Genomic DNA, 22,290 nt, shown 5'->3' with positions numbered 1-22,290 from the left:
GTCAGAGACACCAGCAGTCATCTCTAACGACCCTGAACCCATGCAAATAGGCGCCGTGAGAGGCCGATTGTCCAATACAGAACGGGAGAACCGGAGAAAAAACCACTTATGTATGTATTGTGGTTCTTCCGAGCATTTATTGGCAACATGTCCTAAAAAACCCGTCAAGCGTGCGGGAAACGCCAAAACTCGACATTAGCAGGAGTCCCTATGTCGAGTGTTTCATCGGACTCCAGTACCATTCCTAAACATGCACCTGTAATAGTACAGGTGACGTTACATTGTGATGAGCGAGAAGTGGTTTCCAAGGCCATGGTTGATTCTGGCGCCACCAGCAATTATATAGACATCACCTATGCCAAGAACCGTTCCTTACCCCTAGTAAACAAAAAAAAACCTGAAACGGTGAATACCGTGGACGGATCTGTGTTAACTTCTGGTATGGTAACCCAGGAGACGGTACCTGTTCGGATGACGTTATCAAATAACCATTCAGAAGAAATCGTCTTCGATGTTATTGCTGCTCCGCAGTACGAGATCATACTTGGTCTTGCATGGTTAACCCTTCACAATCCTACTGTTGACTGGGTTTCGGGATCGCTCCAATATCCTTCGACTCATTGCAACGAACATTGCTTTACCAGTCAGGAGGTGTCAAATAAACAACACATATTGGCCTCTGTGGTGGAGGATTCTGCTATCAGCGTTGTACATCAATGCGACAATATCATACCATGCGAATACGCTGATTATGCTGATGTCTTTGATAAAGGCCAGGCAGAATAATTACCTCCTCATCGACAGTACGACTGTCCTATCGAACTGATTCCGGGTGCCAAAATTCCTACAAGCCGTGTTTATTCTTTAACACCTAAAGAAGATGTTGTGTTAAAGGAATACATTGACAAGGCGCTAGCCATGGGCTTTATACGACCCTCGCAATCTCCTGCTGCATCTCCTCTATTCTTTGTTCCTAAGAAAGAGGGAGACCTAAGACCCTGCATTGATTACAGGGCACTTAATGATATCACCATCAAAAACCAATACCCCTTACCGCTAATAAACGTGCTGTTGGATCAGTTAGGCACTTCCAGCTACTTCACCAAACTGGACTTGCGAGGTGCATACAATTTGGTTCGCATTCGTGAAGGCGACGAATGGAAGACCGCTTTTAAGACACGGTATGGTCTTTACGAATATTTGGTGATGCCTTTTGGTCTGTGCAATGCTCCCGCCACATTTCAATTCTTCATGAATGATATATTCAGAGACATCATGGACCGATTTGTGGTTGTCTATCTGGACGACATTTTGATTTACTCCTCATCTCTATCGGAACACGTCAGACATGTTTCTACAGTCCTACAAAGACTTAGGGAGAACCACCTCTATGTGAAAGCCGAAAAATGTGTCTTTCATTCGCAGGAAGTGGAATTCCTTGGTTACGACATTACCAATCTAGGTGCTCGAATGAGTCGTTCCAAGGTAAAGGCCGTCTTGAATTGGCCAATTCCACATAACGTCAAATCGCTACAGTCTTTCTTGGGCTTTGCGAATTTCTATCGCAGATTCATCCATTCCTTTTCCAAAACAGTAGCTCCTTTGACGGCTTTAACTAGTTCCAAAGTACCTTTCTGTTGGAACCAACATGCCCAAGCAGCATTCGAAAAACTGAAGGAAGCATTTACCACTGCACCCGTGCTTCAACATCCGGATCCTGATCGCCAGTTTGTCGTTGAAGCGGATGCATCCAGTGTCGCTATTGGCGCAGTGCTCTCACAAGTCTGCACAGAAACCAAGGAGGAACACCCAGTGGCTTTCTTCTCTCGTAAACTCACCTCATATGAACGGAACTACACCGTTACTGAACGGGAACTACTGGCTATCAAAGATGCCTTCCGAGAATGGCGTCATCATCTTCTTGGGGCCAAACAACAGGTGTTGGTGTACTCTGACCATAGAAATCTCCAAGCATTCAAATCCATGAAATGCCTTACGGCCCGTCAGGCCAGATGGCATGTCTTTTTTGCCCAATACGATTTCCAGGTCACCTATCGTCCTGCCCGAGAACATGTTAAGTCGGACGCTTTGTCCCGTATGAGTAAAGAGGCGCAGGAAGAAAAACAAGTACAGATCCAGCTGTTGGCAGATCATGTGATTTGTGGTTGTTCGGTTCAACCATCCTTAAAGACCGAAATACAAGAGTGGGTAAAAAATAATCCACAAGTAGTCCAGGATATGAATCTAGACGTGCATAACGGTTTACCATTCACACAGGGGGTGCTTTATCTATCAACTCCTTCAATGCGGGATAAGGCCCTCAATTGGAATCATGATTCCTTGATTGCAGCCCATCCTGGACAGAAGAAAACACTGGACCTGCTCAAAAGGTGGTGCTGGTGGCCATCCATGGCAAAAGACGTTATAAACTACGTATCTTCTTGTTCTGTATGTATCCAATGTAAGAATACTCCTGGTAAACCAGTGGGCTTACTCCAATCCCTGCCTGTCCCTACCAAACCATGGGACATGATATCTATGGACTTTGTGGTGGAACTCCCCCCAAATCAAGGATATGATACCCTATGGGTCGTAGTGGATTATTTCACTAAATTGGCCCTATTTATTCCTTGTATTGGTTTACCAACTGCTACTGTTCTGGCTGATCTATTCATCCAACATATATTCCGTTTCTTTGGTCTACCATCAGTAATCATTACTGACAGGGGCTCGCAGTTTGCGTCACGCTTTTGGAGAGCCTTAACATCTGCATTACTAATTGATGATAGAATGTCCAGCGCTTATCATCCTCAAACCGACGGACAGACCGAAAGGGTCAATTGTACTATGGAACAATATCTGCGGTGTCTGTGTTTGCAATACCAATCGGATTGGCTCACGGTACTGCCGGCGGCTGAATTCGCCTATAACAACTCTTATCATAGTGCCATAGGCACTTCACCGTTCTATGCTCTCTATGGACAACACCCCCGATCAATACCTCTAGATTCCGGTCTATCCCTGGACACGCCTGCCGCAGGCCGTACGCTTCGTGATCTGAAGAGATTACAAAGAAAGGTGAAGCAGCATTTGGAGCAGGCCAAACGACGTGACAAGTTCTATGCCGATGCTCATAGGGTGTCCGCACCTGTCTATAAGGCTGGGATGAAAGTCTGGCTATCCACTAAGAACTTAAGAATTCCGGGCAAAAAGAAATTGTTGCCTAGATTCATCGGTCCGTATGTTGTGCTCCATGTTCTTAATCCTGCTGCTGTACGTCTGGCTTTGCCACAACGATGGCGGGTGCATCCTGTATTCCACGTCTCGCTCATCAAGCCTTTCTCTGACACTACTAGACTGCCGGTACGGCCTGTGGCTATTTCTGTGCGGGGGTCTGATGAATACGAGGTACAAGACATACTGGATATGAAACTCCGTTCTGGTAGACCATTTTATCTGGTGGACTGGAAGGGCTATGGACCCGAAGATAGGTCCTGGGAACCTCTTTCCAACATTCATGCTCCTGCTTTATTGAAGCGCTTCCACACAAGAAGGGGAGAGGTTGTCCCTTTGGGGGATGGCACTGTCATGCATGCTGGACGCTACGCTCGTAGAACAGCTAGACCGTTCTACTCCAAATGGAGGCTATTCGATACGTTACCGGGAAAACGACGTTTACACTTTTCACGTCGCTAACTTCACGTGACTTTTGCTTCGTCACGTGAACTACGGTATCACGTATTTAAGCAGAGTAGAAACTTCACTCGCTGCTTCTGATCGTCTCTATTGGCGTCGTGTAGCTGAACCTCTGATCTACATCCTGGTATATTCCTACAGCTACTTTTGGGCCTTCGATAGCGTGTGTTCCGCCACACGCTGATTCCTGGAGCTATCCCTTCGCGTGCTATTCCACACGCGCTCTTCGTCTGCAAGTGCGGCCGGCCCAGGCTGCGTGAATCCTGCCCGCGTGTAAAATCCACACGCGCTCTTTGTCTTCATACGCGGCTGGCCAAGGCTGCGTAAAACCTGCCCGCGTGTAACATCCACACGCGCTCTTCGTCTTCAAGTGCGGCCGGCCCAGGCTGCGTGAATCCTGCCCGCGTGTAAAGTCCACACGCGCTCTTTGTCTTCATACGCGGCTGGCCAAGGCTGCGTAAAACCTGCCCGCGTGTAACATCCACACGCGCTCTTCGTCTTCAAGTGCGGCCGGCCCAGGCTGCGTGAATCCTGCACGCGTGTAAAGTCCACACGCGCTCTTTGTCTTCATACGCGGCTGGCCAAGGCTGCGTAAATCCTGCCCGCGTGTAACATCCACACGCGCTCTTCGTCTTCAAGTGCGGCTGGCCCAGGCTGCGTGAATCCTGCCCGCGTGTAAAATCCACACGCGCTCTTCGTCTTCAAGTGCGGCTGGCCAAGGCTGCGCGAACCCTGCCCGCGTGTAAATCCACACGCGCACGTTGTCTTCACACGCGGCTGGCCCAGGCTGCGCGATTCCTGCCCGCGTGTAAATCCACACGCTCACGTTGTCTTCAAACACTATTTTCTTCTAACTCCTGCATCTGTGGAATTAACAGAAGGATTGATCACTAAGTGGGAAGGAAGCCTTTCAAGGATTATTGGAAGTGACTTTGAACTGAACTTTGGACGCTATCCTGTGGTGAATACAACCCGTATCTAGCGTGAGCCTCGTTCCGTCCGGGATAAGTCTCCCTTACTAATTTTCCCTTCCCTGTCGTTTTGTTCTTCATTTCAAATCCATCAAGAGACTTCTGGATTGTTCTACCCAGAGATACAGGTCAGTGTGATCATTCCTGTCATTATCTAACTCATCATACTCAGGTTGGAGCAGTTATTCATGATACTTTAATTTGTCCTAGGCTGGATTACTATACCTTACCCACGCCCTTCCCAGTGATCCATCGCTCTGCCTGTTTTATCAGCCAGAGGGTTGTATCATTTGGAAGGTCTTTGTTGACTTCACGACTATCAAGTCGGGTGAACAGGGATCCGGAAGACCCTACCTCCTGTATCCTTTTGAATATTGTATCCTTTTCGGTTGATACTTTGGTGCATTCTGACAGGGGGTTCCCTTTGGATTTTTCCATTTTGTTGTCACTCAGTATGGAGAAGGTTTCTTTTTCAGGTGCGCATTCTTTCTTAGATTTTCGTTTTAAGGCCTTCATATAAAGTTTTTTCTCCTTTCGTGAAACAAAATATCTAGGGTTGCTATCCTCCTTTGTCTATTCTCTATTTTTGTGAAAGCTTTTCTGGCACATTCACATGCCTCTTCTTCCATGATATCTGTTAGCGTGGTAGGACTGTCTGGTTTTTCTAGGCCTCCTGATCCAAACTTTGGAGGATGTTCCGAAGGAATAGATTTTGTTGATATAGCCTCTAATTGGATATAAATGGCTTCCAGTATTGCTGACTGGGCAAAATTTTGGTTAGCCAATTTTTCCATTAGGGCTAATTCATCTGATTTCCTATTGGATTGATTGGGCATTGTATGTGGAACTTCAGGTTTTTGTGTCTTGTTCGCAGAGTCTAGGAAAGGCTCTGTTTGAGTGAAAGTTTTGTGTATGATGCTCTCAATGGTTTGCTAGCCTTTTGATAATTTGAGCATACGGAGCGGATCAGGGATTGGATCGATCTTGATGTTATTTAATAGAACCTTGGAAAGGTTAAGGGCTTCAAGTTTACTTACTATCGTGAGGACATCTATTAGCCTGTTATTGAGGTCCTTAATGTCCTGGTGTGTATGCTCATGCCTCTTGTCCAGGAGATTTAGAATCTGTTAGGACTGGGAATGAAGCTTCCGCTTCCTGGTGTTCTTGAAGAAACAAGGAATCCAAGGAGGGAACCACCATGGGAAGAAAATTAAAGTTTATAGGTGGGGGAAGGACATGGGCTTGAGCAAGATTTCATCTTTTTTGCTAAAGTATGGTTCTTCCGAATCGGACTGCGGAGAGCTATTGCTCTTTAAAAGAGAAATGGGGAGTTTTTCCAAGTACTTGTATGATCGATGTGGAAGGGAGACGTCTACCCTTGGGTTTAAGGGGCTTCCAAGAGTAAGCTTGTGGAAGTGGACATTGTCTATTCCTCCTCCCACCCCCCCCCACCCCCCACTTGGCTGTATAGTGGTTGAGGGGCCAAGGGAGAGGCACTTGCGTATGTCCAGTTCAGTGCTCACCACTAAGCCCATCATGGATATGTCAAAATCGAGAATGGGTGGGCAGTTACCTTGTGGGGGTGACCAGCTAGGTGCGTGGACGCAATCTTTAATGCTTAAAAAGCTTTGTTGTATTGAGAGCTCTGGGTAAAGTACTGCCTTTAGGGGAAATACATTGGGTATCACGTTTTCGTTTTCTGTCTCTTTATCACCATGGTTACCTGGGGCTTGATCACCGTTCTTATGGAAGCTTACAAGATCAAGCATTGCGTGTTCTGACTCCCCACTGTTGTCCAAATACTTGCGTAAGTTGCTTTCTATGCCCATTCTCCATCAGTGTTTTTCGTTGCGTCTTTGTTGTCCATTATTAATGATCGCACTTTGCCATTCCGCAGGGGACCTGCCATATTTTAGCTGGTCACTGTGGGGGGGGGGGGCACACTTTAGTTTTATCCCCATTAAACTGCCTGTGAGCTGTTAATTACGGGCCTTGGTCTCGCTGCAGGGAGTTGCCGAGTAAGTCGGTGCATTAGAGTTCAAAGGCCAGCAAGTCTGTAGATAACCGATGATTCCGTTGTGGGAATTATGTGGCGCTCAGAGCGATTCGCTTTCACTCGATTGCTGCTTTTAATGGGTTTTCTCAGTCTGAATTCGTTTTGGGTTGAGTTGTAGAATGTGCTGTTGTATATCACTGCTTTAGCTCAATCACAGGTGATCTTTTGTTTTTGGAAATTACGATCCCAGTTACCGTCAACTCAACTATTGGAGGAAGAAGGTGTGACCTCTCACATCTAAGGACGTGTTGCATGGACTTGTGCACTGCTAAAAAAAAAAAAAAATGTTTTTAATATTATGTGATAAGCTGTAAGCAACTATTATTAATTTCAAGACTGCAAACAAAACGAAATTGTCCGCATTACACTCGACTTGAAATCAGTCTAACGATAAACTTACGCGCTCATTGCGTCCAAGTTTTTTTTTCTTCTTTTTTAAAATCTTTTTGCTGCCACACTATTGGTTTTGCGCAGTCGGGACTCAGTGAAGCGCTTGCTGACAGGTCCTAATACATTATTTCTAGCGGCATTTAGCTCATGGCAGAGTGTTGACGTTGGTTTGCAAAAACGACAGATCAAAAACAACTGTTAAATGCTAGCACTCCTTGTTACCCGAGTCTCGAGCGTGCTCTCATGCTTTCGAGCTCTTGTTGCACTGGACTGTTACGGGAGTCTAGTGGTGGTCAAGCTGAGTATGGATCTTAAAGAGTCGAAGTGACGAGAGACTGCTTAATCAGTGTCGGAGTGCGCCAGCAAAGAAGGGTATATTAGAGGTGGAGCTGACAAGGTTAGATGGCACGGCTGTCGGCCAGATGAGCCAGCAAACAGCTCTGACTTGGCTCACGACTTGATGCGCACGCGCAGATGCGTGCAGGAGCCTCTAATGAGGAATTCTGGGAAAGTGGGCGGGGCTTACACCTAAAATATATAAAATTACGTTTTAGGGGCTAAGTATAATATATACAAGAGTCCAAAATAACATATAGTATATATATATATATATATATATGTCCTCTCAATAGTATACCAGAGTGATCCTTTGTTTTGGTATCCATAGGAGGTCCTTGTAGAGAGTCTTGTGCCAGCAAACAGTTATGACTTGTTCACGACTTGATGCGCGCCTGGACATAAACTGGGGATAAACTAGGTCAAATGGAGGGCTCACTCGGAGCTGAAAGGGAATCTTAAACCCTAGAGCGAGAGTAAGATAGAGGTGAAAATGAAATGCAGCCTGGGAAAGTGAGATTTTATGCGAAATGAGAAGTGAGAGGGAGACTGGGATAAGGAAAGAGCCACAGAAATTTGTGAGTTATTGAGTGGTATAGGTGAGAAGAAGCCTACTTCAACGGCTTGCTCTTCTACTAGTTTCCTCCCTGTATTACTTTCTTATGCGTGTGTTCCTCAACTGCTAAATACTGTTTTTAGTACACTCTATGGTCCTCCAGGAAGCTTTCCTAGTTCCTTTCGGTGTGATCATAAAATTCAAGCCATTCTGAAATGGAAATTGGAGATTGAAGGATTAATACTTATATAGCCCTGGACTAGGTTTATGTTTTTTGCCAATTTCTCCAGCATGGGATCTGACATGGATTCACATGCTCGTGAATATTCCCTGTTGTCAGGCTGGGAATCCTCGGTTAAAGAAAAAACAGTTTCAATTTCACTTTAAAACTCTTATTTCTCCTCTAAATGAATCGCTGTCCTCTGGGTCATACTGCCCCCACCCAATAACAGTCCTCTCCCTAAGCCCCGCCTCTGGCAGCCACCTTCTGATTTTTACAGCACGGTTCAGTGTTGGGAGTCCTTGAGTTTGCTCTCCAAGCTATTTGTACGTTTTCTGATGAGAAAAGTAACATTTTTGTTCCAAAGAGCCTGTATGCTCTTTTCCTCATCTGCCGGCAATGGGTTTCCGTTGTCGGTGAAGCTCCATGCCCCTCAAGGATGAAGATTCATCAAAGCTTCTTGGCCTACTTCGCGCCCTCCGACCATGATGATGGAGGAGGGGGGAAAAGTCCCTCTTCTGACCCTGCACCAAATGCGGGCTACGAAATTAGTTTGTGGATGACAAGCACCTACAATGCCTCTATTGTCTACACCCGGACCATAAGGAGGTAAAGTGTGAAATATGCCTAGGTTTCTCAAAAAAGACAATGAAAGACAGGCATAGAAGGCTGGCGGCATGGCTTAACTCGGGTTTATAGTCAAAAAGTCGAAAACATAATGTCGAATAGCAAAAATGTCAAAAAAAAAATGTCGAATGTAAAAAAGTCGAAAAAACATACATATAATAGGAAAAGTCATAATTTCGAAAAAAAAATGTCGAAAAAAAAATTGAAAACCCAAAACACTCTTTTTTTTTTTTTTTTACCCAGATAGTAACATTTATTATGGGGGGGGTCCCCCCCCCAACCCCCCATCCCAAACCCCTACCCCAACCCCCCCCCTCCTCCCCATCCCCCACACCCCCATAGATATACCTTTAATTATTTAAAAAAAATCTTTAATATAATATTAAATAATTAATTAATTATTTAAAAAACCATCCCAAACCCCTATCCCCAACCCCCCCCATCCTCCCCATCACCCCCACCCCCCATGGAAATACCTTTAATTATTTTTAAAAAAAAGTTTAATAAAATATTTATTATTAACACATAAAATCGAAAAAAGTCGACATTTTTGTTTTTCGACATTTTTGTTTTTCGACTAAATATTTTCGACATTTTTACTTTCGAATATATTGTATTCGAAATTATGACTGGATACCCTTAACTCGAACAAGGCCTCTGGCCCGTGCTCCGAGCATGGTCATGCCTCGTCCAGAACTGGCCGGTCCGAAGAGCGGTCTTTTAAGTCCTTTGAGGTCGCCCCATCCATGGGGGTCCAAGATAAGGCCTAGATCTGCAAGTCCGAGTTCACCGTGTTTGCCGCTGATGCAGCTCCCAAGGGTTCCATGTGATAACTTCGCCGCAAAAATATCGCCATACAAAAATATCACCATATTTTTGCAGCGAAATTCACAATGGACCATGCGGGGGACACCCCCACAACCCCCGCTCCCACATAATATCCCCAATAAAAATATCACCTATGGCGAACCAAGCGGCCATATTTACGGCAATATTTTTGTTGGGGGATATTACCTGATACCCTCCCAAGTTGGATAGGGCGCAATGAGCTTCATCTTCCGCCTCGATAGCCAGCCTACCATTGAGCTCCCCTTCAAAGAGGAATTCGTCCACCCCGGCTAAACTACGGGAAATTCGGATAAACCAAGGACAGAAGAGGAGAAGAAGGCAGCGCAGCCCAAGCATACCCAACCGGCACAGACAAAGTCCTCATCAGTGACTTCGTCGACATCTACAACTACTATGGCAGCTAAGGGCGTTGCTCCTACTAGTGTGCCTCCACGACATGACACCACCGCAGAGGCTTTGACGAAGGCTCAGGCACTCCAGAAGGAGTAAAGGTACCGGCTGAGGTTCCGGGTCAGACACCTCAGAGAGGAAGAAAGGGGGGGTGGCCCGAAACAGGCCCCCCAGGTTGTCGATCAGCCTATAGATGTCTCGTCCACGGACGACAACAAGTAAGAGTCTGTGCATACTGTCCACAAGGACGATGACAACACCGGCAGCGTAGGGCCTAATTTTCCCTCCTTACCTTCTCAGCCGAGGGACATTTCTTTGGACATTCTATTGACTCTCCGCAACTTGGTGTCGGAGATCCAGATGGGGATGCCCATGGTGCTGGCGCTCGGAGTACCCCAGGCTCCTGATCAGCCTTTGCCTAAAAAAGAGGAAGCGTTCTCTGATGCCCCCGTATTAGCATCCTCCGCCATGTCAGGTTACAACTCCCCCAGCAGAGCGAGAGGCGGGTACAGGGACGGATACAGCCACAAGTACGGACAAGGACTAAGACTTCGTCATCTCGGACAATGAATCCCCACATTTGGATGCTCCTCCTAGAGTTTCCACCCAGGACGAGGTGGGATTGTTCCACCCCATGATCGCCAGGGCCTCTGAACTATTCCAGCTGGTGCCTTAGGAAACGAAGAAGGAGGGCTTCTTGTATCAAAGACGAGAGGCCAAAAGGAAGATGATCATGACAGTGCCTTTTCTGGATGATATTTGGGAAGTGGGCCTGGCCCTCAGGAAGAACCCTTGTACGGCTCCAACCATGTGGGATAGTCTGGAGAAGAAGTATAAGGTGCCGGACTCCGGACCCAATTGCCTGAGGTCGCAACCATCACCAGACTCCGTGGTGTTGGCGGCCGTGAGGAAACTGTCGGCTAACCAGGCTACATCGTCGTTGGTCCCTCCGGACAATGAGGGAAAAAGGGTGGACGCCATGGGAAAGAAAGTGTTCTTCATAACTGCGTCCACAATCAAAGCGGTCAACGCCTTGGCAATCCTGGCCAGGTAATGCAGGGAATTGTGGTACAAGCTAGGACCGATCCTCAAATTCCTCCCAAACGAAAAGAAGATGGAAGCCCTCGCCCTCTTCCGGGAAGGGGAAGTGACATCGGACCATGCCATCACAGTGGCAGTGGACGTTGCTGACACAGGTTTCTGGCAAATGGGGAACAGTGCCTGTCTTCGTCGGCAGGGATGGATGAAGGTCACTAACTCCCGTCATGAGGTCCAAGTGAAAGTGCTGGTCATGCCCTTCAACGGCAAGAATCTGTTTGGGAAGGTGATCAAAACGGATGCGGAGACAGCGCGTTCTCTTGGCACGCTTCAGCAGCACCGCTCGTCTTATTTTCGCTACTACAGGGGAAAATCAAGCAGGTCATCAAAGGGTTTCTCCACATTCTACAGACGACCTTCCCACTCGTCAACTCAAGAAGCCTACAGGGGCCTCTCCCAGGCCTACGATAGTGGAGGACAGCATCGCTGTCGCCCACAGGGCAGGACGCCGGTGCCCAAGCAAGCCTGAACCGCCAAGACATCGGGCCCCACTCGTGCACCCTGGTGAGAGGCCGGCTGACGAGGTTCATCAGCGAGTGGATAAAGATCACCACCGACAGATGGGTGCTGGATGCTCTCGCCCAGGGATACACCTTGGAGTTCCAACGCAGGCGTCCTTGTATTCCGCTGGTTCCCCGTCAGTAGCAACACATCCCTTAGCTCCTGGAAGAGGTACGAGCCATGCTATGGAAATGGGCAATAGAACTAGTCCCCCTGCAGCTCCGGGTCTATTCCAGATACTTTCTAGTCAGAAAGAAGACAGGGGGTTGGAGACCCATTCTGGACTTGCGACGTCTGAACAAATACTTAAAATCCCAACAATTCAGGAAGCTCATGTTGCAGCACGTGCTCGGCCAGCTGGAGATGGGTTTTTTTTTCAGACGTTTTGGGCCTGGAGGACGCCTGTTTCCACGTCCCCATTCACAAGAAACATTGGAAATGTCTAAGTTCCATGTTGCAGGGACAGCACTACCAGTTCAAGGATCTACCATTCGGCCTCAAGTCGGCCCCAAGAGTGTTCACAAAATGCCTGGCGCCTGTGGTGGCGCATCTACATCTACAGGGCATACGTGTAAACCAGTACCTGGATGATTGATATGTGCCCGCTCGCGTGTTCTCACCGACGAACACACGACAGCGACCGGATCTGGGATTCTCTGTCATCTATCCGAAGTCCTGTTTAATGCTATCACAGGACGTGCTGTTCCTCAGCGCCAACACGGTGGCTTGCCTGGCATCGCCCTCGGAGGAGAGGATAGTTGCCATTCAAGCAAAGGTGCAGCGCCTGTCGTCGGCGAAGACAGCTACAGTGCGAGCCATCAAGTCGTTACTGGGCATGATGTCCTGCATCTACCTCATCTCTGCAGTTTGCCGATGCTATCCCTACTGGAATTCTTGGATGCCCGTTGGATATGGTGTCCGGACGTTTCACTGACAAGATCCTTCTCCATGAGGAGTTCCGGAGGACTATGAATAGGTGAGGTGTCCGTGCCCACTTCGCCCAAGGTACGGGATTTCAACACCCCCTGTCCCCCATACCAAGAGATGGTCACCTCGGATGCCTCTCTGGAAGGTTGGGGGTGCCCACCGGACGGCTGCACACCAGAGGCCTGTGGCTACCAGAGGAGAAGGATCTTCACATCAACATCCTGGAGATACAGGCAGTGTTCTGGGCCCTCAAGTCTTTTCTACCATCTCTGAAAGGCAAGGTGGTGAGGATCTTCACGAACACCACCACCACTATGTTCTACATCAGAAAGCAATGGGGGCACTCAATCCCCGGCGCTCTCCAAGGAAGCGCAGGACTTGTGGCACTGGGTCATTAGACAGGGGTTGTTCATCGTCCCTCTCCACCTGGTGGGTGCCAAGAACACCATCGCAGACTCAGCAGAGAACTGCACTCCTGCCACGGGTGAGAACTTTGTCATGATCAGGTGGACCTCTTGTTCGTCCAGTGCGGCAGACCCCAGATCGATCTGTTTGTCATGGCGGCGAACTCCAAATGCCAGAAGTTCGCCAGCAGATTCCATCAGCTGAGGAGCCTAGGGGATGCGTTCTCCTTCCCTTGGGAAGGGCCGTTTCTGTACGCATTTCCCCTACTGCTATGTGCCATCAACTTACTCAGATAGTGTCAATGCAGGATGATACTCGAGGCAGATTTGGTATCCGGATCTTCTGAGCCGATCAGCGTCGCCCCCAGTGAAGTTGAGGTCTGGTCTTCAAGACCAGACCTCGCCACCTGTTTTCGATTTTCATCCAGTCAATAAAGAAGATATCTTTCCACTTATTAGTGCTCTCAAACCCACGATTGATTCTCTTTCTCCTCTACCAGCTTATGCAGCAAAGAAACTGGCACATGATCTCACCCCTTTTATTACCACTTTTGCTAACAAGTCGCTACGGGAGGGGATTGTTCCGGAGAGTTTGAAACTTTCAGTTGTGTCACCTCTATTGAAAAAACCATCATTCGATTTTGAGGTACTACAGAATTATCGTCCTATCGCAGCACTGCCATGGCCAGCAAAGGTCCTCGAAAAGGTTGTAACCAACCAACTCCAGGATTTTGTTGAACATGAATTACTACTGGACAAATTTCAATCTGGGTTCCGACCAAAATACGGAACCGAGACTGCCCTGTTAGTAGTACAAGACAAATTATTAAAGGCCACAGACCAAGGGGAACTCACACTCCTGTTTATGCTAGACCTGTACACGGCCTTTGATACAGTAAAACATCAAATTCTCTTGGAAAGACTACAGGAGGTAGGAAGAGTGTCTGATTCAGCACTAAATTGGTTTAGTTTTTTTCTGACCAACTGTCAACAGCGTGAGAGATTGGGGGAGTTCCTGTCGGCCCTCATCTGTTTGAACTGTGGGGTTCCGCAGGGATCCTCCCTGTCCCCACTGCTGTTCAATTTGTATATTCGGCCACTTCTTGAAATTCTGAGATGCTATGGGCTGGACTTCCACTCATATGCTGATGACACTCAGATTTTTGTACGAATCACTAACTTCCAAGAAGCATTTAGCAAACTGGGGCTATGCCTGGAAGAAGTAGGCAGCTGGATGTCCAAGAATTATTTGCAAGTTAATGCTGCAAAAACTGACTCCTACTATTCAGACCTAAAAATCTGCTGTTAGCAGCCAAGAAGCTGCCTATTCGATCACTCATGGGCAAGAGCCTCAAATTTGTACCTAAAGTCAAAAATCTGGGATGTATGTGGCAAGAAGACCTGGGCAGTGATGCCCAGGTGGGAGCCAAGATTTAAGCAATATATTTTGTTTTACCAATGCTACGCCAAGAACTCCCCTACATACCAACTAAAGATCATGCATCTGTGGTAGGAGCACTGACCAGTGCCCATTTGGACTATTGTAATAGCCAACTATTGGGCATTCCTGCCAAACAGCTTCATCAGCTCCAGAAAGCACAAAATGCGGCTGTCAGATTTATATTTAGACTAAGAAAAGGTGACCATGTGTCTCCATTTTGCCGGGAGTTACATTGGCTATCAGTTGAGGATCACATTAAGTTTAAAACAGCCTGTATTGTCTTCAAATGTATCCATGGCATTGCTCCTTTGTACTTACAAGAGCGTATACTGCCATATCACCCGGCGATCCAGCGACAGACATCTTCTGATCATCCCTCACTCGGCTTTTACATCTAGAGGTGACAGAAGATTTTCAGTTTTTGGTCCCAGGCTGTGAAATTCTCTGCCACTACCTCTGAGAACAATGAGTTCACTTCTCCAATTTTGCCAGGCACTGAAAACCTTCCTTTTTAGGTAGACGACCCCTGTTTTCTGGGAGCATGTTTCGATCTTTCTCGTCTACTCAGCCGTGTCATCTGCGCCAATATATGGTTAATTTCGTCTGGTGCGCGCTACAAATGTATAAAAATAAAAATCAATCCAGATCTGCTCACCAGAGAAGGAGGCGCATTCCTGCATCACAACCCAGGATCGCTGAACCTGAAAGCCTGGCTCCTGCAGCCTTAGCGTTTGGAGATAATGAGTTGCCAGCGCACTGCAGAGACGTCCTCGCCAAGGCCAGGGCGTTGTCGACTATGAAGTGCTACGGCCATAAGTGGAAGCATTTTGCTATGTGGTGTTGGTCACTGAAGATTCCCCCTCTGTGGAGCCGTGACCCTCAGATCCTCAGATCCTTTTGTACCTGCTGTCCTTGGCAAAAGCTGGACTGGCCCACGCTTCTATCGAGGTACACCTGGCGGCCAACTGCCTGTATACCAGATCCCCAGAGAAATCCTCTTTGTGGCCCCATAGACTCGTCAAGGAGTTTATCAAAGGACTTTTCTGATCCTTCCTGCCGGTGAAGGCTCCTGCCCCGTCGTGGGAGGTCAATGTGGTTCTGACAAGGCGCATGGGGGGGCCCCCTTCGAGCGTATGCATCAATCCCCACTTAAGTTTCTCTTGTGGAAAACGACTTTCCTTGTGGCCATCACTTCTGCCAGACGTGTGGGTGAGATCTAGGCCCTATCCTGCAAGCCATATACCTGACGCTCCACGAATCAAAGGTGGTACTGCATGTGCACCCCTCTTTCATGCCGAAGGTTCCATCGGAATTCTACTTCAACAAGCCTTTGGTGTTGCCTGTTTTCTTCCCGAAACCTTCGTCACCGGCGGAAAAGGCCTTGCACTTGCTGGACATTGCTTGCTCCTTGAAGTTGTACCTGAGACAGAGTTTTTGGAAGATTTCTCAGTTATTTGTGAACATTGATCCTGTGAACCATGGAAAGGTCTTGTCCAAGGCTTCCATCTCAAGTTGACTCGCCGGCTGCATCATGCACTGTCATCGGTTGGCGAACCGACCGCTGCCGAGAGCCCACTCCACCAGAGCGATCGTGTTAACAACGGCTTTCCTTTCTGCTGTGCCCCTGCTGGACATCTGCAGGGCTGCTATGTGGAGGTCTATGCACACCTTCAGGAAGTTCTAGTGCGTCGAACAGGGATTCCAGTGAGGAGTCCAGAGTCGGCCAAGCAGTGCTACACAACCTGTTCGCTTGAGGTGAGTCTGTTCCAGAGGTAAGAGTTAATTGCTTCTGTTGAGCCTTTGTACCTCCGGTGGTTGTGTTATGTTGTACTGCTGTCTATTTGTTATTCGTGAGCATGTGAATCCATGCCAGATGCCATGCTGGAGAAGGTCAAAGTTACTTACCTGTAACTATTGTTCTCCAGGATGGGTCTGTCATGGATTTGCATGCAAACCCTGCCTCTGGCCCCTCTGCGGCTGTTCTTGATCATACTGCCGCTTCATGTGCTTACCAAATCTGAAGATGGCTGCCAGAGGCGGGCCTTAGGGAGAGGACTGTCTTTGGATGGGGGCAGTATTACCCAGAGTACAGTGATTGGTTTAGAGGAGAAATACAGTTTTAAAGTTAAACAGTTTTTTCTTTTACTGAGGATTCCCAGCCTGACGGGGAATGTGAATCCATGCCAGACCCATGCTGGAGAACAATAGTTACAGGTAAGTAACTTAAACCTTATCACCCACTTTCAGCAATGGCTTGTCCTTTATTTTTCCCTCCACCACACCATCACCTATTAATGCCGTTTAAGCATTCACCTCTTTTGTTTATATGCCTCCGCGGATCACCTTAAGTCTTGTGTTTTTGGACAGCAGAAGAATCTTTATGTGATAAGGTGTCACATTTACATGCTTTTGTAAAGAATGTTTCCTTAAATGACTTTGCCTCTTTATCATTTCCCCTTGAAGGAACTTGGATGCCTACAAGACTACCTACTTGCCTTAACTACAGAAGACCACTTTCACAGCTACACCATGCAGGTAATGATCTTTAACTGTAAAACATTGGCGTACAATGCACTGTAGCGGTTCTCTGTAGCAATGCGTACCTCAAGGCGCCGTCATGCAGCAGTCGTTTCATTGTGTCTTACATGTTAAGGGAAATGGTTTAAAGATGCTCTAAAGTTCTGCAAATTCATATTGTTCCAGTTAATAGCAGTTGGGTTTATCATTTTATATCGGGTTACAAATCCAATCTATTACAAACTCATTATTGTGTTATATTACGGTAGCTTGTCAACACAAGAAGGATCCAGCACTTGAACAAATGCCCTCAATTTGCCACTGCTGTTTACTGCCGTTGCTGAATATGCAGCCCACCAATTCATCATGACAAAGTGAAAGAGTGGCCTTGTGCCTAACAGGTGTGGTCCTCATAGCCATGCGTTAAAAACTATATACAAACAAGTCTATGCTTTTGATCTGTGGGTGGTCCTCTTCTGTCCAAGATACATAAAAGGTACCCCAAGCTGTCCTAACTCTTCCATATTCTTATGCATGCCACAAGCATTCAGAGGACTTGCTCAATGAACACTGACAGCATTGAGACAGACAAGAGTCATCCAAGCAGAACGATGTCTGATGGTGCAGACGGTTTTTCAGCTGTCCCTCAACCCATGTTTGCCTTGGGCTGGAAATCAAGGTAACAATTGGTTCCCATGCATAAGCACAAGAGGAACATTGAGTTTTAACTTGTAATAATTATAAAAGAGGAACATTCACATCACTGTCATTAATACGAGTGAGACAATAATGACAACAATATAAAAAGATAACTTCCAATGTACTCTTTTCTACAACTGATTCCTATTTTAGATATCTTCTCCAGGGCTATCTATCTTAGGAACATTTTCAGCCATCCAGGGGTCCAGTGCTGCTCTGTGTCATCTCCTCTTGGTACCGTTGTTTGACCCTCACTCCTAACGTGACGTCAGGACCAGTATATATGCAACCAACCATGCCCTATGACCTCAGTTCCTTTTTTCTGTGCTCTCAGTACACTGCTTTTAACTGCACTACATTTAGCATTTGCTAATTTAATGCATCATGCCTCATATCCTTAAGGTCTTAGGCAGCAAGTCCTGCTCGGATTGTGGGAGCCAAATGTCAGTTTTTAATCCCCTCAGAGTGTGTCTTTATTGCCTTGGAGAGGATCATGACACTGAGAATTGCAGATCCTGTCAATCAATGCATCCCAAGTTCCTTCCAGATCTTTCTACCAAACTCATCACTTACCTCCATGAAAGAACAGAAAGGATGCTGTTGAAGTCACTAGCGTTGGATCCTTCATAGAAGAGGGTCTGATCCCTTAGTGATGTCCAGGAGGAAGAGGAGGCCCCTCTAACACAAAGTATGATGAGCAGCAGCACAGATACTTCTTTTCCACTGGATCCAGACATAATTCTTCATCCTCCATTAGGAAGCAATGCCATCACTCCCTCCGCGGGGATGCTGTTGAAGGGCTACCTTTCCCCACTGAGTCTTCCTCATTGAGACATTGGGAGGAATTCAGGCTTAACATGCTTAATCTTTGTCAGGGCATGAACATCCATTTCTTAGGTGCTGGCGGCAGAGATAGGTCCCATCATGCTTATTGAAGCCTGTATAGGTTGCATCTCAGCATGTAACTGCATTCCTGCTGGCTCAGTTCTAGACCTGCCTCTCAAGCCGCACCACTCCCACGCCTCTTTGCTTCATCTTCAGGTGTCAAGGCCTCTGTGCCATCTTCAGCATCAGTGGTGTCACTGGCGCCTACCTGGACCCCACTCTGGCATCTAAGAGTGAGGTATTCTCACGATGGGTCAGACCATCAATGAAGAAGGGAGCCATTTGAAACCTATGGGCTTGAACCCATTGATTCCAGTGTAAGGCAACACTTCCAAGGAGGTTTACAATCAAGATGAGGACCTGGATTGTTTGGCATCCGGCTTGAGCGATGCTAGTGGGTTGGACAGCTCACCTGAGATGGTTTTTTTACAACCTCCTTCATAAGGCACGTCTCAGGCATCCTTTCAGAAGATCATTGCCATGGTGTTAGAGTTTCTGAGGTTGGCTGTGCCCACTAGACACGTGGTCCAATTTGTTCAACTTTGGAAGGGTCCCCTTAGGGGGTGCCCTACTTCTTCAGCATGGGGTCCGGCATGGATTTATCATGAATATTCACCATCCTCTGGTTGGGAATCCTCGGTAAAAGAAAAAAGTTTCACTTTAGCTTTAAAACTGCATTTCTCCTCTAAACAAATCGCTGCCCTCTGGGTCATACTGCACCCATCCAATGACAGTCCTCTCCATAAGCTCCACCCACCCCATGTGGCCATCTTCAGATTTGTACTGCACGCTTCAGTGTTGGGAGTCCACTTAGTGCTCTCTAAGTTATTTTCCCTAATATTTGGAGTTTTTTTGTAAAATGTTTGGATTTATCATTCGACCAGTCGTCGACTACTGGCAGCAGGGAATCCACTGTCTGTGAAGATCATACTACATCGAGGATTTTTCATTGGATCGGAGAAGACCCAGGCTTGTTCCTACTTAGTGCCTTTTCACCATAACCGAGGAGAAGGGATGCTTCTTCAAACTCTGTGCAAAATGTGGACTAAGGAACTTTTTTGTGCAGGATCAACACCACAAATGTCTTTACTGCTTGCATCCAGACCATGATGAGGAGGGATGTGAGGTCTGCCATGGTTTTTTGCAAAAGACCAAAAAGGACCATTACAGCAGGCTGGCGGCATGGTTAAAATCGGGTAAGGCTTCTGACTCAACCTCTGGACATGGTCACGCTTTCCCCAGGACCAGCCGGTCCCACGATCGAACTCCCTCAGAAAACTGGTCCAGTTCCTTTGAGGATGCCCCGCCCATGTGGGTCAAAAAGAAGGTAAGGCCACACGTCACTGTTGCCACTCGGTTAGCCACTGCTGCATGTCCCGGGAAGGACAAGGTCACCATTGCCGACCACATCCACGGTGAGCCTACCGGTGAGGGGTGCCCCCTCTTAAGAGAATGTCCTTGACTCCTTCGAAACTCTGCCATCAGCAGACAAGGCTACGAAGGAGAGATCCAAAGTGGGCCCTTCGCTGCCTCTCTCACCAAGCCAAGATCACACTATCAACATCGTCATCAAAGGCCACGACCACACCGAAGACTGCTGTTACCACCCCCTTGACAACCACTACTTATTCAAAAGGGGGGCAGACCACAAGGGTGGTGCCCACAGTCGCAGCGACTGCTGCTCCACCAGTGTCCCTACCGGCATGGCGTGAGGTAACAGCTGCGGCTTCGGTGAAGACCCCTGGAAGGGAGACAGTAGCCGCTTCTCCCAGAAGTCTCAGGCGAGGTGGAGGAGTAAGGCTCCCACGACTCTTCTGAGGGGTACAGAGCAAGGGGCTGAACCAAGTGTGCCAGTGCACATTTATAGTAGCTCTGATGAGGGTGATGACCTGCCCGAGGGCTACTTTTCGGAACACAAAGGGAGCCAGGGACCCTTATTTGTAAGGTGGGTCACCGCTGGGTGAACCCTATCATCTACCTCTCCAGAAGAGGCATACCAGCCCAGGGCCTCCCTCTCTCATTCCTCCTACACCTCAGCCCAGGGACATTTCATTGGACATTCTGACCACGCTGGTATCAGAAATTCAGCAGAGACTGCTGCCCACACCGGGACCTGATACATCTAGAAGTCCTCCAAGACCACTTTCCGGAAGCCCTTCTAGGTGCAAACCCAAGTCAAAGGACCCTGCTGGTCCAAGGCGCCAACCAACGCTACCGCCGCCTCCACCTCTGGAAATTGACCCTGACAGGGGATCTTGCCACGCAAAGACACAGGCACGGATAAGGCGGCTACGGCGAAGGACGCCGATGACTTTGTGCCGACGGACGGAGAGCCGAAGGCACCGATGACCCGCACATGGCCTCTCCTCTGAATGAGGTCGGCTCCTTCCATTCAGTGATATCCAGGTCCTCTGAAGTTTTCCAACTGGTGCCTATGGTGACAAAAAAAGGAACGGTTCCTTTATCAATGCTGCAAGTCGAGGAGGAAGACCATTATGTCTGTTCCCTTGTTGGACAATATCTGGGATGAAGGCCTAGCGCTGTTGAAGAATGCGAGCACCGTCCTACCCAAGTGGGACAAGCTCGAGAATAAATACACATTCCCGGACTCGGCCCCCAAGTGTCTGAGGTCCCAGCCTTCACCTGACTCTGTGGTCTCAGCCGAGGCCAGGAAACGCTCTGCGAACCTGTCGTCCTCGTCCATGGTACCCCCAGGCCCGGAGGGGAAGAAGCTGGACGCTATTGTAAAGAGGATTATCTGTACGGCTGTCAGCACCATTAAGGCCACCAATGCCCTGGTAATTTTGTCCCGCTACGACCAGGAGCTCTGGTATAAACTGGGCGCTATTCTGGACTTCCTCCCTGACGTCAAGAAGGCAGAAGCTCTTGAGCTGTTCCAGGAGGGCGAAGTGGCCTCAAACCATGTGTAGAGGAGCAGCTGACTGCCTCTGCAGGAAATCCCTGTATGTTGGAAGCCTGAGATGGTGTCATGGTTGACACCAGCAGTTGTGACCCTACCTTGGCGAATATTCGAAAGAAGGTACCCTCTGAGAAAGCCCTACCAAATGTATCCCTGAAGAGACGACAATCTGAGGGAGGAACTATCTGACCAAATATGAAAAAGAGCGAAAGAGTAGCTGACGACGTCACGAAAGACAAGTGTGACGCCCTGAGAATTCTGGCTGAAGAGAATGCGTGGACTGTATAGAAACTGATGACGTAGTTAAGAATCGAGTAAGCTTTAATATGTGAAAAGAAGATTGCATGTGTGCGAGAGACACTGCAGAAAATGCTGTTCAATAACTACAAATGCTGTAATGCAAGTAGTCTAAGTGATCAAAGAAGCTGGCTATACGTAGTGAATAAACTGCAGGCGAAGCCGCCATTGTATAGAAACTGGACATTGGTGTCATGAATTTAGTAAACCTGGACCCATGGAGAGGAAAGGCCGAGAATTGTGTTGCAGCAAGAATTAGCTGAGATTGTGGAACCGAATGGCGAGGCTGTCTGGCCTGGTGTCAGATCTGAGGCAGCCAAGGCTGGTTATCTATTCTTGAAGGCAGTGAACGTGAGAAGCTGAATCATCCCTGGTTTAGGTGCAAAGAAAGAACACCAAGCATGTCAAGTTTTATTCATTTAAGACATTTAAATGCTGCAGAATTCACCAAATGTTGTCTCCTGTCACGTGAGTCAAGGATGGAAATGGAGTTCTAGAACAACGATAGTG

At 47.7% G+C, this 22,290-nt stretch overlaps 1 protein-coding gene across 3 annotated transcripts in view; it reads left to right on the top strand.

Moving 5' to 3' along the window:
- Window positions 1-22,290, top strand: part of ZZEF1 (zinc finger ZZ-type and EF-hand domain containing 1) — a 3,309,810-nt gene that overhangs the window by 3,220,305 nt on the left and 67,215 nt on the right. For all 3 annotated transcript variants that reach the window (XM_069614719.1, XM_069614718.1, XM_069614717.1), the window contains exon 54: window positions 16,926-16,997. In XM_069614719.1, coding sequence (XP_069470820.1) covers window positions 16,926-16,997 — 72 coding nt within the window. The remainder of the gene's footprint in view (window positions 1-16,925; window positions 16,998-22,290) is intronic.

This window comes from Ambystoma mexicanum, chromosome 9 (assembly GCF_040938575.1).
Source record: "Ambystoma mexicanum isolate Mex_15411 chromosome 9, UKY_AmexF1_1, whole genome shotgun sequence".
NCBI lineage: Eukaryota > Metazoa > Chordata > Amphibia > Caudata > Ambystomatidae > Ambystoma > Ambystoma mexicanum.
Note: the sequence above shows the minus strand (reverse complement) of the source record. Positions and strands in the feature narration are given on the sequence as shown.